The 15,622-nt window shown below is 39.6% G+C and overlaps 1 protein-coding gene across 4 annotated transcripts in view; it reads right to left on the minus strand.

The window, feature by feature from the left end:
• The window catches only part of LOC126830950 (uncharacterized), a 43,975-nt gene that overhangs the window by 14,689 nt on the left and 13,664 nt on the right, over positions 1-15,622 (minus strand). For 2 of the 4 annotated variants that reach the window (XM_050561489.2, XM_056103072.1), the window contains exons 2-3: positions 2,681-2,738; positions 275-1,521 (exon numbers count right to left, since the gene is read on the minus strand). In XM_050561489.2, coding sequence (XP_050417446.1) covers positions 275-1,521; positions 2,681-2,735 — 1,302 coding nt within the window. In that variant the 5' untranslated portion in view covers positions 2,736-2,738. Of the gene's footprint in view, positions 1-274; positions 1,522-2,680; positions 2,739-4,430; positions 4,545-15,622 lie in introns of those variants that run through there. The other 2 variants (XM_056103073.1, XM_050561488.2) reach the window with 2 other exon arrangements.

Below are 15,622 nucleotides of genomic sequence, written 5' to 3' on the forward strand. Positions count from 1 at the left end.
AAGGAGTAGGGTCACCTGTCCATCCTCGTTGGTTTTCTCCGGGACCTCTGGGTTCGTCTGACTGCTAAATACCCCTAGCGAACTATTGAAATAAAATTGAACCATAAGTTAATCCCCAACATTTTGTGTCGATTGGACGTTAAACTCTCTCTCCCTCTCTCTCTCTCTCACTCTCTCTCTCTCTGTGTTAATGAGACGAGATTGACGGGGTGATGCTGACGAGTGATGGCTATTTGCATCCGGACTATTAGAAGACTAACAAAAATCTACTTACAGGATTAGAGACATTAAACATCATTCCACCAACATAACTTGTGGAATATTCATCAGAGTTGGTTTGATAATAAACGGTAAATGACGCCAGGGGGCTCGATATCTGCTGGGCGTTAAAGGCGTTTGTTGTGTAATATTTAATAACAAGATTGGCGCCGGCTACAGGAGTCCAACCCAGATCTTGTAAATTGGAGTTGATTTGTATTGAAGTATGTCCTGGTGTCTTGGATACTAATATTACTTTATTATCCGGTGTGTTACTTTTCGGAAGCAGCACGCTTGTCGATTTAGGTAAAAATTGTTCGATGGGCACTAAGATCATCAGGGTAGGGCGTTCGTCACTGGGCACAGTTTCCGAACTTAGCGTCAACCGTGCCACAACAATTGGTTTATCAGAGGAGATGACGCTGATATCGGAGATATTTGTTTGAAACCAGTCCCCAGCCTCTCGGATCAATTTACGATTCTGAACTCCAATCTGGATGGTTGTAAACGGATGGGCCACCAGGATGCGATAATAATCTCCAGGGGCGGACTTCACAAATTGGGATGGTATGGCGAGTATTTCTGTTCCGTACGTAGAGACCGGGGGATACTGCTCCAGAAGAACTCCCGGCGTTGCTCCAAGTGACACGGTGGATCCTGCACCCCCACCAATGACGGCCACTCTGCGATTCGCTACGATTAAAGTTCCGGTCAGATCATAGTCACATTGTATCTGTAACGTCTGATATTGTATCAACGTTTCTGTGATGACGTCGCCATGCCTGTAAATGGTTCCAGTGAGGTTCACGGTCGCACTGGTGTTGATAATAGAGAGTGTGACCTCGATTTGTGTACTTGGTTCGGCTGCTGTAATTGTAAACTCGCACGGCTTGTGTCCCGGATGATCACAATACGTCATTACGTAATACTCTGTACCCAATGCATCGACGGGTAGCGCCATATACCCATCACCACCTGGTTTCAAAACGACATAAACAGACACGTCACTGGTCGAGTTTATCACCACGGCGTACGACGATGTACCCGTCCCTCTGATCATGTAGGTGCTTGACAAGAGAATTTCTTTCGATTCGCCTTGTCCCACACTTCCGGTAAAAATATTCGAGCCCAATAGGGGCGTGGCGACTACAATGTTTGTTGAACTGTCCGGTGAATTGACGTACAGCATATATTCAATGTATGCGGAAGCTAGAAGACTATCAGGACACGTGACTAGAAAACTTGTACCAAGATTTGATGATGCTGAAAACAAAACATAATTAAAAATAATTTAAACTTATCTACTTGCATTTTAGTAAGGAATTGAATACGGTTAAACGTCCTACTCGTCGGCTTTAATCGAAATAATGACGAAGGGTATACACCAAACAGTGTCCTATGAGAGAAATGGTGCCCGGTCCGCGACTTTTCCGCCTTCTCTCCCTCGAAGTCCAACATCGTTTACACGGGACCACTGTTTACTTCTGTTCTCTGCATGGGGGGATTGGGTGGCCGAATGGTTAACGCGTGTGCGTTGGATGATAAGGTCTGCCATTGAGTCAAGTGGCGTGACAAGAAGTAGGGTTGCCTGTCCAACCTCGTGAGTTTTCTCTGGGTCATCCAGTTTCATCTCACTGTTAAAGACCATGGCCGAATGGTTAGCGTTTGTGCATTGTATCACAAGGTTCGATTCCCCGGTTGTGCGTGGCAAGGAGTTGAGTCTCCTGTCCAACCTCGTGGGTTTTCTCCGGGTCCTCCGGTTTCCTCCCACTGCTAAAGACCCCCATACGCGCAAGCGAATTAATGAAATAAAATTGAACGTTAGTCCCGAAATGACCTAGTTTGTATCGAGTGGACGGTAAACCCCATTTCTCTCTCTCTCGGCTTAAGATATAAGTGTGGTACATGATGTTCTGTTCACAGTAAGTATACGTGTCCGGCAAATCAACCAGTAATGTAGGATTCCTAAAGTGAATTGAGGGCGGGGACGTGTAAGAAAGTTAGATTCGTTTAGTATGAAATATTCTGTTTTTTACTCCATAAATGAATAATTTTAACATATTTTATCAGGTGTCACTTAAGACTTTACCTAAGATGCAGTTTGTCCAGTTATTAAAAAAAATATGTGTTGTCTTTCGAGTGCATGTGGGAAAGCATAGTAACCAATATGACATGCTTATAACGCCAGTGTGTCCATGTGTACATAACTGATCTCAACCCTACAGTGTCTATTTAATGGCTACTAACAGCAAGTACAAGAAGAGTGCTGGGGAGAGGAGAGGAAAGCGAGAGACCCATGACAGTGGGGAGGAACAGGTGACCCTTCTCCTTGTCACGAAATGGAAGCTAGACGAACATCTGCTACACCAATTCTTTATGTATTTAAGCAATTCCCAGCTAACGAGTATGTCTAGCAACTCACCATTGTGCAAGTAGGTTAGGATGACCAGCAGAGCTGATAAAGTGACACGAACCATCTTCTGAAAAACATTATGAAACGATATTTTTAATTTTTCGGCATATACAAAAACATATTATATTTTAATATTTCGGCATCAAAAATTAATTCTTATCATTTTGGTATACAAAAATATTATTTCGGTACACTAAACGATATTTTATTAATATTTCGGTATACAAAACAATATTTTGGTAACATTTCAGTTTACACAACGGTATTATGGTAATATGTATGTGTGCAAACGACATTTTAGAATTTGTCAATATACAAAACGATATTTTTGAAAATATCAATATAATATACAAAACAATAGTTCAGTATACAAAACGGTGGGTCTCGCGGTTCATGGCAAAAAGACAGAGAGAAAAAAACCCTCTTAAATTCCAGATGATTTTACTTGTTATAATAGTTCATATGCCAATTTCGTGCCTAAATACCATTCGAAAGTGAACAAATTTCATATTTGACCAGATACTATGTACCGTAATTTCGTCTTGAATTGCAGACCGGTTAATTGTGTGTTACGCATGCATGACATTTAAAAGTGACATTTAAGACGCTGGTCTGGAGGTTGCCGGTTCCGGTTCGATCCCGGTGTTGGCCGAGAAAGTTCATCGGGATTTTCCGGCTGGTTTCTCCATGTCAATTATGCAGGACGGAGGGCCTGTCAAGGAAAGCTGTCTAGTCGTTCGGATAGTAAGAAAAACCGAGGTCCCGTGTACATACTGGCGTGCACGTAAAGGATCCGTTGACTGTGGCGCCGGGCAAAATTTCTCTCATAGCCCACTTCATGGTGCATGCCCGTCTCATTAGCCCATTCGGAGCAGAATAGTAGGACGGTAACCCCATTTCATTGCATTTCATTAAAATATTGTGAACAACGAGTCTTTAAACAAAATATCCGGTCAAAAATCCTTTAATTTCGTTCAGTATGAACAAAGATATAGTGAACTGAGAAATAGTCAATATTTTGACACCCCACCCCATTCTTTAGACGATATATACGGGACATGTTCAAACGACATCTTACTAGTAACCTTCACTGTATGGCCTCTTTTTAATCTATTTTAATCCAATCCGACGATTATCAACCATCGAGGGAGCCACGGTGGCTAGGTGGTTAAGGCGCTGGCTCGCTAGCCTGGAGGTCGGGTGTTCGATCCTTGCATTGGCCGAGAAAGTTCATCCCGATTTTCCGACGTGGTTTCCCCTTGTCAGAGGTGCAGAACGGAGGGCCTGACAAGGACAGCTGTCTAGTCCTTCGGATTAGACGAAACACCAAGGTCCCGTGTATACATTGGAATGCACGTAAAAGATCCCTTGGCAGTTGGAATTAGATATAAGAGTAGGCGTTAGTGCCGCTGCCCGGGCAAAATTTCCCTCATAGCACACTGTATGGCGTATGCCATTCTTCATTAGCCCAGTTTAGGAGCAGAACAGTAGGACGTTAAACCCCATTTCATTTCATCAACCATCGACATTATATTTTTTAATTTATTGTTAAAATTTCAATTTTGACACATTTTAACGTGGAAAGAGCCATGGAAAACTTAATAATTATATCATATACATTTTCAAATAATAAGTTTTCATGTTTTTATATGTATACTTTTCATTTCATTTCAGTATTAATGAAAACGTGGATATAAAAAAAAAAATGTTTAATACCATATCTTGAAATTATAAACAAAAATAACAGTATAATACATACATGTACCTGTTGGTTAGTTGTTAATAATAATCCTTAATCCATTCGCAAACAAAAATATCCTAATAATAATAATCCGTCGATTCATTAATCATCTGACATTATTTATGGTAAGTCCTTTCTAATCAACGTTTGTGAAAGCAACTGAGGAGCTCTTTCAATAACCGTGTGCCATTTGCCGATCGCCATCGATCTGAAATTTATCGACTCAATATATTATTCGTCTATTTCTAAATCGAACTATATCTTAATGAGAATTTTATTACGCCGATTTTAATCTCTCTTTGTACATATTCAGTGGTCTGTTAGTCTGACGTCAATCAATTAAACGAATTAAATTGTAGTCATTGAAGATTACAAGTAGCACATTCGATATCCTTGAAACGCGCAATTCATTCGGCAGAAACTGTTTGAAAACAGAATGCAGCGCAATTTAAAATGTGCATTGAACCAGCCAGTCAATCGGTTTATGCAAGTTTCATTAGTTTGACAGACGGTCTTTGAATGAATTCATTTCTTTTTCTAATTTAGATATTATATCTGAACATTAATGGGGAATTCAACATTATGGAACGAAAAACCGAGGTCCTGTGTACACATTGGCTTGCTCGTAAAAGATCCATTGACATTTGGAATTCGATATAAGAGTAGGCTGTACTGCCGCTGTACAGGCAAAATTTCCCTTATAGCGCACTGTATGGCATATGCCCGTCTCCATTAGCCCAGTTCTCAGTAGAACAGTAGGACGTTAAACCGCATTTCATTTCATTTCAAGAATTCAACATATTGATGATGTCAACCGAGACACAAAGCGTTAACGTCCATTTTTGGTGACAACTGTCAAAGCCAAAAAACGGTAATGCCCAATGTAATGTCAAATGTTAACGTCGGAAAATATTAATGTCAAAAATTGGTGTCGGATGTCAACGCCATAAAACTTCAATGTGCAATGTTCGTGTTAAATGTCATGTCAACGTCAAAAATGTAAATGTCTGATATGGGTGTCAAATATAACTAATTTTTCGAAAAAAAAATAAACAGGATACTATCTTCAATTCGTGGATGGGAAAGCAGAGGAGAGGAAAGGAGGGGCGGGTAGGTTGAATTGGGTGTAAATTTGGGCGGGGGTGGATTGCCGAATGGTTATCGCGTGCGCATTGTATCATAAAGCCTGTCATTGAGTCAACTGGCGAATTGAACCATACTTTAGTCACGAAATGACGTAGTTTGTGTCATCTCTTTCTCTCTCTCTCTCTCTCTCTCATACAAACATTACGTCAGGATAAACATTGTATCGTACTGTCACTAGATATAATATTACTGTAAAACAAGCCGTGGATCAACATGAGGAACTCAAGTGGTCATCAAATATTCAAACATTCGTATCAGATATAAAATGAAATCCGATTAATTACAAAATGCGGAATATAAACGGAAATAAAAAAAATAATTATCTGCGATATCACCATTGTGTGTAGATGTTAAACCCCAGCAAGGAAGACATTAAAAGCCATTTGAAATATATTTGAAAATTAGAATATCCTTTCGGTTGTATAATATGTTACGTGGTTCGTGGTTTAATTATCTAATCCTGGCTCGGATTCGATTCCACATCTGTACAGGCGTGGAGTAAGTTCGCCTGTATGACCTCTTGGGTTTGCTCCGGGTCAGTTAGCCACAGATCACGAATGATGAGCACTTCTAAAAAGTGTTTTAGAATTTAATTTTTAGTTAATAGAAGTTAATAATAGTTTTTATTGTGAGCTAATTAACTCGCACCGATGTCATCCCACTCAATGATTGTAGTCGCTTAACGAATATTCACGGCTAATCAGTTTGAGCTGCTATTAGCACCAGTTAGCACCCATTAAACTTCTGTGATCGACTTGTCCACCATGTGGCTCAGTGTGTGAGGCGCTGGCTAACTCCCCAGGCGGCCCAGGTTTCGATCTAGATGTTCCCGGGATAGCACTAGTTACCACCCATTTAACTTTTGTGATCGACCTGTCCATCATGTGTCTCAGTGGGTAAGGCACTGGCTAACTAACCAGGCGATCCAGGTTTCGATCCAGATGTTAGCCGAGAAATGTTCCCGGAATGGTCTGCAAAGGAAAAGCATCTAGTTGTTCAGACGGTACTAAAAATGTGCATTGAACCGACCAGTCAATCGGTTTATGCAAGTTTCATTAGTTTGACAGACGGTCTTTGAATGAATTCATTTCTTTTTCTAATTTAGATATTATATCTGAACATTAATGGGGAATTCAACATTATGGAACGAAAAACCGAGGTCATGTGTATACATTGGCGTGCAAGTAAAAGATCCCTTGACAGTTGAAATTGAATATAAGAGTAAGCCGTAGAGCCGCTGTCCGGGGAAAATTTCCTTTACAGCACACTGTATGCCCGTCTTTAATATCCCCAATGTGGGGCGTTAAACCCCATTTTATTTCATTTATGAGTAGTTCACATAATATATATGGGTCACCATTCCTACTAAACTCCACACGTGATCTACAACGTAATATTTAACATTTATGGTACCGGGAACAATGACCTGAAGTGCCAGAATGATCCAAGTTAAAAGTCCACGCTCTAGTTGCTACTTCTGTCAATAAATTATGGACATGATTGATGTTTCAAGAACCGTGACCACAAATGTCAGGATGTTTTAAGCTAAAAGTCTACCCTCTAGATACCCATTTAAAAAAATAATGAACAAGAACTGACGATCTTTCGATTGGAATACATACTCCATTGGGTTGCATTCCGGGCTAAGCGACATGAACAATGGCGTTAGATGTTCTCATGGGTGAATTAATATCGCTCGAATCGCTTGTTCTTATAAATAAATTACATCTTTTGTTGGGATAATTCTCCAGGGAGTGGAGACAGATTTCTGGGCATTTGAATTTTCATATCGCAATCTTAAAGTTGATTTTCTCTCTTTTTGTCCTCTTATTCACTGCATTTTACACGACTTACATGTGGAATGCGGACCCCCATTGTAAACGGTCTTGTGGACCGTGCACTAGTAGGCAGCATTGTCGATCCAGCCATACATTTTATGAAACCATGTTGTCGATTCTCCAGATTTCCAATCACAGTCCTTCTTGTTTCCTTTTATCCATTCGGAACAACATACAAAGTTAGGGTATAAGTTGTAGTACCATGCGGGGATCACGTGGCTAAGTGGGTAAGACGCTGGCTCGCTAGCCTGGAGGTCGGGTAATCGATGGAATTCGATATGAGAGTAGGCCGTAGTGCCGCTGCCCGGGAAAAATTTCCCTCATAGAGAAATGGGGTTAAACGTCCACTCGACACATACATTACGCAAGAGCTAAATCTGCCTATTGCAAGTCTTGCTTTAGGTCTGAAATGTTATATAAACTAATAATTAGAGATTTATTGACAAAACAAGACCATAATCAACTCTCGATCGCATCGAATACTCGAGATTTTAACTAGATTAGAACGGTTCGCCATTTAAAGCGAATCCTGAATATACCAGTGCCCTTGTCACCACTATGCACACATCTTGTCAAAACAACGAACAGTGGTAACTTGGCTCAGAATGAGAGAGAGAGAGAGAGAGAGAGAAATGGGGTTTAACGTCCACTCGACACAAACTAGGTCATTTCGGGACTAACATATGGTTAAACCTTATTTCTATCATTCGCGTGCGCGTAGGGGTCTTTAGCAGTGGGAGGAAACCGGAGGATCCGGAGAAAACCCACGAGGTTGGACAGGCGACACTACTCCTTGTCACGTACAGCCGGGGATTCGAAACCACGCCAGTTGACTCAATGATAGACTTAATGATACAGCGCGAACGTGCTAACCACTAAGCCATCCAGCCCCCCTGGCTCAGAATGAAGTAATTTGAATGAAATTTTCAATATTTTCATTTTACATGATCTTTTTTTGAGCTATTATAGCACGAATGGCTAGCTCTTTATCTAAATCGTACACAATGTATCTTTAACCCTGTCGATACAGAAAAGTAAGACGTTTGGTTTAATGGAGGTAGTTATTGTGTAATTACATCAGAACGGTACAAGATGTCGTCTTATCACAGGTATAACACATGTACAATCCCTCATCAATCCGAGATCAATACATTTAATATCATCACGGCGCGGTAGGTGAAGACTGCACATCTCTACCGTTCGAAATCAAGTCATATAGCACTGGAAGATCGAATCCAAGTTATATAAAATACTGGATAATAGAATCTATGGACTATTCACTGGTAAAAATGCAGATCAGGACCAGAAAGGTATTTATGACCAATCGAAATGAAAGTGGATTTAATGTAAAGTAAATGAACTTAAAGTAGCTAAGTCTCTAACTCAATATCATCCAAAATCTTCAACATTGAAAACACAAATTATTTGTCAATTTAAATCAACATTGATGCTGTGATCTTACCGGGAAAAGATGGGCTTCTGATATCCAATATTTAAGACAAAATAAACATTTTACCATTGGTACACGAATCGTGTACCATAATGCGTTTCAGCCCCAGTTCTAGCAAGAGACTCCAGGAACGAGGCTAGACATATTGCACCAAACCAAACGGCGTATGTAGACTGGAATAACCAGGCGCTAGAAATTTGCATTCGATTGAGACTGCTGGCTTGAAATTAGAGTAAAAACGGAAACCATTGAATGTATATCAGTTTATATACATTCATATTACAGTATTATATGAGTTCCGACCCACTTGTGTCAATTTCTAGGTCCCAAATGTTAGCGATTTAGCTCCTTTAAATTGGATTTAATGTAAAGTAAATAAACTGAAATTGGATTTAATATAAAGTAAATGAAATAAAATTGGGTTTAGCGTCCTCCCCACTACCCCCTAATTGACACTCCGATATCTATTCCAAGACGTTAACAATAATTAGTAAACGAAAATAATGTATTTAAATATGCATGAGTAAAGCATAGAATATTTCTCTGATATTTTAGTGGTCCAACTTGAACATACAGGGGAAATAGGGTATAGTGGGAGTTGTCCCTACAAGCAGGTTAACTCCCTTCTTTTCTGTACCAACCGGGCTAAAGAAGATCGGGCTTACGTCATGAAGTGTCTAACGTGTGGGCTCTTGATGACCACGTACGTGATTGAATTAAGTTCCAAGCAATAAATTTTAGGCTTGTACGAATCAAGGATTACGAATTATTGAATTACAGAGGTACCATGGGCAGTTTGAGGTGAGTGGGCGTTAAACCCCTGTTCAGCGATTATACCTGACAAAGATTGGGATTCCTCCCCCGGGCTCTTTCTCTCTCTCCCCCTCTCTCTCGCTCTCTCAGTAATTAAAAGTAATTTTGTTTACGGTCGAGTTTTTTTGCGGGGTGTTGATCAATATATATTATTCATAATTCTTTTATTAAATCATCTTGTTTATTTTACGACCCACTGCACGATTATCAATCGAACCTCCCGTAAGCTTATTATTAAAATCTTTTAAGCGATGAGAATCATTAATAATAAATGCGTACTATTAACATCGTAACTATATCCATACATCCTACATCAATGGTTATCCACCGCTTCTTGAATAAAAACACTGCGACTATTTCAAGCGTATCATAATGGCTATTTCTTATTTCTTTGAAACCGTCTTAACGGTCCTTGGGGGCATGGTCAAAGAGCTTTTTTTCACAACTCATTTTTGGACGAGGAACAGGTAGCTAACCCCTACTCATCTAGTACTTGCTCTTTTTCTTCTTCTACTTGGGGTGATGCTCTTCGAAAAAGCCTAAGGCTCCGTCAATTCAAATCCGATCGACATGATAATTGGCATGCTTCTTCTTTGAACAATTCTACATTGATTTTGTGAATTAGATTTTTCAATTTCATCCAACAACTTGGTTAGTTTCTGGTCCATAGTATGGTCGTACTTGTTTGGTCCAGGAACTGGTTCCTATGCGCATACTTTGATTTATGGAAGGGCCTCACAATTCCAAGATGGCTGCGATGACGTCATAGTCAGGTCCTGGTCCATGGTACGGTGGTACCTGATTCTGTTTGTTATCAACTCGTTGACCGGACTTAAAATTTAATTTTCTTTGGGCTCGGCTAATCTTTACGTCAATATAAAGCCTACACCAATCGTCAATTCATTTACATACATGGATGTAAAATGTTACCCTGGGGAGAAAAACTACAATATATGTAAAATATTACCATGGGGACAAAAAAATATATATTGTAGTTTCTCTTCCCATTCTGCATCTATGTATCTAAATATATATATATATAAATATTAAAAACATGCTACCATGACAACAAAAACTACAATATACATGTAAAATTTTACCCTGGGAAGAAAAACTACAAGATACATGTAACGTGATATAACCAGTTTAACTTGGTATCCGCTTTGGTAACTTATTTGTGTTTAGTAACTGAAAGGCGACTTTAACATTGAAATGATCGACATATATAATATTCAAGACCTAATAATAGAAATACCAAGACAGAGATTTATAGTAACCAATCTGATTAAAACTATTTCGTTTCGTTTTTTATAGTTCAAAATTTCGTTTTACTTGTCTTTCCTACACTAGGATCTGGAAGAGTTATTATATAACCTACGTCCACGTTGATGTGAGGGATTAACCAATGAAGCGGTTAATCAAATGTCTGGCGTCATAGGGACAAAAGTCACTCGTGTGGCCCTTAACGCGACCTCCTTCTACAACTGACCAGATCTTCAGGCAGTAGAGGGCATATAAAGTATAAAAAACGAAACGAAATATAGATCAGTATTTTAATCAGATTGAATAGTACCTAACCTCCAGCAGAGTGTTTTATAAAGACAATGAAACGTAAGCAACATGACCAATCAATTCTCGGTCGATATGATACAGCTTTCATGTCACCAACAAACCACATAGATACATAACTGGTGACTTTCAACTCGAGTCACATACAACAAGGAATCGAGTCAAACCAGGTGCCGAATCAAACCAGGTACATAGTCAAACCGGGTACAAAGCCTAACTAAGTACTGAACCAAATCAGCCAAATCAAATACCGACTTAACCAGTCACACCGCATACCAAGCCAAACCAGATACCTACTTAACCAGTCACGCCACATACCAAGCCAAACCAGGTACCAAACCAAACCAGCCAAGTCAGATTCCGATTGAAACCAGGCACCGGATCAAACCAGGCACCGGATAAATCCAGGTATCGAACGCACCGCGTACGTTCAAACCGTTTACGGAACCAAACGAACAGGTCAAACCAGGTACCGAACTGAATCAGGTAGCGAGTTAGATCAGACACCGAGCCAAACCAGACACAAAGTCAAATCAGACACTGAGCCCAAATCAGATACCAAGCCTAACCAGGTGCCAAGTCAAACCATTCAAACCGGGTACCGCGTCAAACCAGGTACCGAGTCAATCCAGGTACCGAGTCAATCCACCGTGTTTTTTATGAGTTATTTGTTAAAAAAACCCATTTTATTGATTGTAAATAAAACTGTAGCCAGAGGCCGTCCGTAAACCAACAATACAATATTTGACTACTTTATAAAAAACACTAATGTCGATTTCATACAGCAAACTTTACAGAAAAAAAAATAGTAAATCGACAGTTCCTTTTATGCAGTTTTGTTTGATGTTATTCATTGGTAATTTGATTGTTCTTTATTTGTTGAAGTTAAATTCAGCTCTCATCCTTAAAGGAGTGGGGATCACGTGGCTAAGTGGGTAAGACGCTAGCCTTCTAGCCTGGAGGCCGAGAAAGTTCATCCAGTTTTCCGGCGTGGTTCTCCCTTAAGAGTGATGCAGGACGGAGGGGCTGACAAGGAAAGATGTCTAGTCGTTCGGATGGGACGAAAAACCGAGGTCCCGTGTACACATTGGCGTGCACGTAAAAGATCCCTTGGCAGTTGGAATTCGATATAAAAGTAGGCCGTAGTGCCGCTGTCCGGGCAAAATTTCCCTCATAGCACACTGTATGGCGTATGCCCGTCTTCATTAGCCCAGGTTAGGAGCAGAACAGTAGGACGTTAAACTCCATTTCATTTCATTTCATTTTCATTTCCTTAAAGGAGTTTAACTTATATCGTAAATGTAAACATGTTAGATTCGTCTCTGCTGTGTTCTGTCGATTATTGATGAGGAAAGCTCGATACATTTGTTGTTTGAATGAGTAGGCGGAAGTCGGTTTGTTTACAAGTTTTAGTTTCACTTCCGGCCTTTATACAGAGCTCCGGCTTTTTATATAGACGTAACATTTCCATTGAGGACAGTGTTTGTCGTGTTTCGATTTGTGAGTTGTACGCCCACCTTCCCCGTTTTATCTACACGAGTTAAAAATTAAAAATTAATAACGAAACGAAAGGAAATAAAATATTTACTGTTTACTGATTTAATTACGCCCATTGTCTTTTCACGTAAACTTTTCAGTGTGTTAACTTCACTTAAACATATTATGTCATTTCGGGACTAACATGGTAAAGTTTTATTGCAGAGATCTTTAAAATGATGAACCAATCGAGAGGCCTAGTCCTTGTCAGGGATGGAAGCCGCGACACTAGACCATTGGGTCATACAACCCGCATCCTCGGTATGCCCAGCGGTATCGTTCCGTTCTACTCCACTAACCCCTGGTTCCATTCACGGGGTTTTCACGAATTTAAATTTTCTGCCCTTGATCGTAGATTGATTCTACGAACCAATCAAAAAACAGTTTACATACCAGTCTTAGTGTCTTTGTTGACCTTCACGACAATACTATTAGTTGCCATAAAATGCAATTCATTCCGCCCACTCGATTGGTTGATAAAAATGACACAAGTATCAAGAGCGCATAATTTGACTGTGTCTCCCCCATGAATGAACACAGGCCTTAGTGGAGTAGAACGGAACTATGCCACTGGGGATACCGACGATGCATAACCCCCTTAAAATGTCGGCAGATGCTAATTTTAGGCCGGTTATGGAGTTTCGGGTATTTCCGGAATCCAAATTGGACGCTTTACATAAATGAGTATTTTGGGAAATATTAACCCGAACCCGAACCCTTTTAAGAGGGGTAAAAGGTAAATTGGACCCATGTTCAGTCTTCTAAAAAAGTTAGGGTTAGGGTTAGTATTTCCTAAAATTCTCATTTATACGAAGCGGCCATTTTGGACTCCGGAAACACCCGAACCTCGCCAACCGGCTCAATGGAGTAGAACGGAACCATGCCACTGAGGAGACCGAGGATGTATAATCCCCTAAAATGTCGAGATATGCCAATTTTAGGTCGGTTGGGGGAGTTTCGGATATTTCCGGAGTTCAAAATGGCCGCTTTATATAAATGAGTATTTTGGCAAATACTATCCCGAGCCCTAACCTTTTTAAGTGGGGTAAAAGATAAATGTCCGGTCAACAAATAAATTATTATCATTATTTCATTGCATGCTACCCAGTTTACAACAACCAAATATATCCCCCGGGGGGTCGATCATAATCTCAGATTATGAGTTTATCGATAATTTGAACCCGATTAAGAGTTAAACGACGAGGTTAATCAACTTTGACACGTCTAGTTAATAAGAAGATAAATATGATCCGACTATACGATGACATGTTGATGTTAGATTATTCATTATAGGATTAATACCAGCTTACTATGATAGTCTGATTTATAATCAGTAAATATTATATTGATTTCTATCATTAGGTTCAATATTATACACAATATATACTGGAATTTATCACCATTAATGAACTCATAATGGGCAATATATTCATGGCATATTTCATAGAAATTGGCAAGATCTTTGAAAAGGCATTGGCGATTAGTTTGGAGTATAACCGTAACGGATTGTGTAATTATAATATTGCACCTTTTCACCTGAAATAATTGAGTTTTTCATATTTTAGCATCATTTAGTCATTAGAACTACCAAAGGGGTGGGATGGCCGAATGGTTAGCGCGTGCGTGTTGTGTCATAAGGTCTGTCATTGAGTCAACTGGCGTGGTCTCGATTCCCCTTGTTGTACGTGACAAGGAGTAGGATCGCTTTTCCAACCTCGTGGGTTTTCTCCGGGTCCTCCGGTTTCCTCCCACTGCTAAGAACGCCTACGCGAAAGCGAATTATAGAAATAAAGTTGAACCATATGTTAGTCCCGAAATCACCTAGTTTGTGTCGAGTGGACTTAAATCCTCTCTCTCTCACTGTTCAGCCATTGTACCTGTCTAAGATTGGGAATCCTCCACCCGAGTTCTCTCTCTCTCTCTCTCTCTCTCTCTCATTCATTCATTATAACTACCGCTCGGGTGATCAACAAAGGAATAGTTTAAGAGGATGGGGATGAAATATTTTACGTAATGGCAACCAGTAGGTTTGTTTATGAATCAGTAACGTGTTTCTATGTTGGGTACTTTAAACGAAAAGATATATATATATATAAACGAAATGAAATTAAATCGGGATTGAGGTAATATTTTTCTGTATCGACTGGGCTAATGAAGATGGACATACATACATGGACATTTTGCCCGGACAGAGGCGCTACGGCGTACTCTTTTTCCGAATTCCATCTGTTAATGGTTATTACGTTCATGCCGACATATACACGATTGTTGACTGTTCTTGCTATAATAGTTAAATATATATAACGTAAATAGAATATGCTGAAAATTTCAGTCACATTGCTCCACTCTGAACGGAGATATTAGCTTTTGAATTTTAGGCTAGCCTCGATCATCATACTAAAGTTGGTACGATAAAAAAAAAACAATGTCTCGATTATCCATTTATTGATTTAATCTTATTTTCCAAAAAATGTATTACAATCCGCTAAATATCGCAGGCTAGCGATGGCAACGAGAGCTGAATATGATCTGGATAAGTTAATTAATGTCTAATTAATAGCTTAGATAACATTTCAGGCCTAAAGAAAGATCTGCAATAAACAGATTTGACTTTTGCATAATGTACCATAGCTGCGTTAATAAACCAAGTCTCGATTATCCATTTTAACATTAAATTAGTAATTCATTCAATATCAGGGCGACTAGAGTGTTGATTAAGGGCTTGTGTGAATAAATGCCTAATTAATATTTTATATATCATTTGAAGCCCCCCTCCCCACCCACCCAAAGGACCTGTAGTAGGCCGATTGATTTAGCACTTATTGCAAAATGCATCTTACAGCCCATCATAATGCATA

This window comes from Patella vulgata, chromosome 8, assembly GCF_932274485.2.
Source record: "Patella vulgata chromosome 8, xgPatVulg1.2, whole genome shotgun sequence".
NCBI classification, from domain to species: Eukaryota; Metazoa; Mollusca; class Gastropoda; family Patellidae; genus Patella; species Patella vulgata.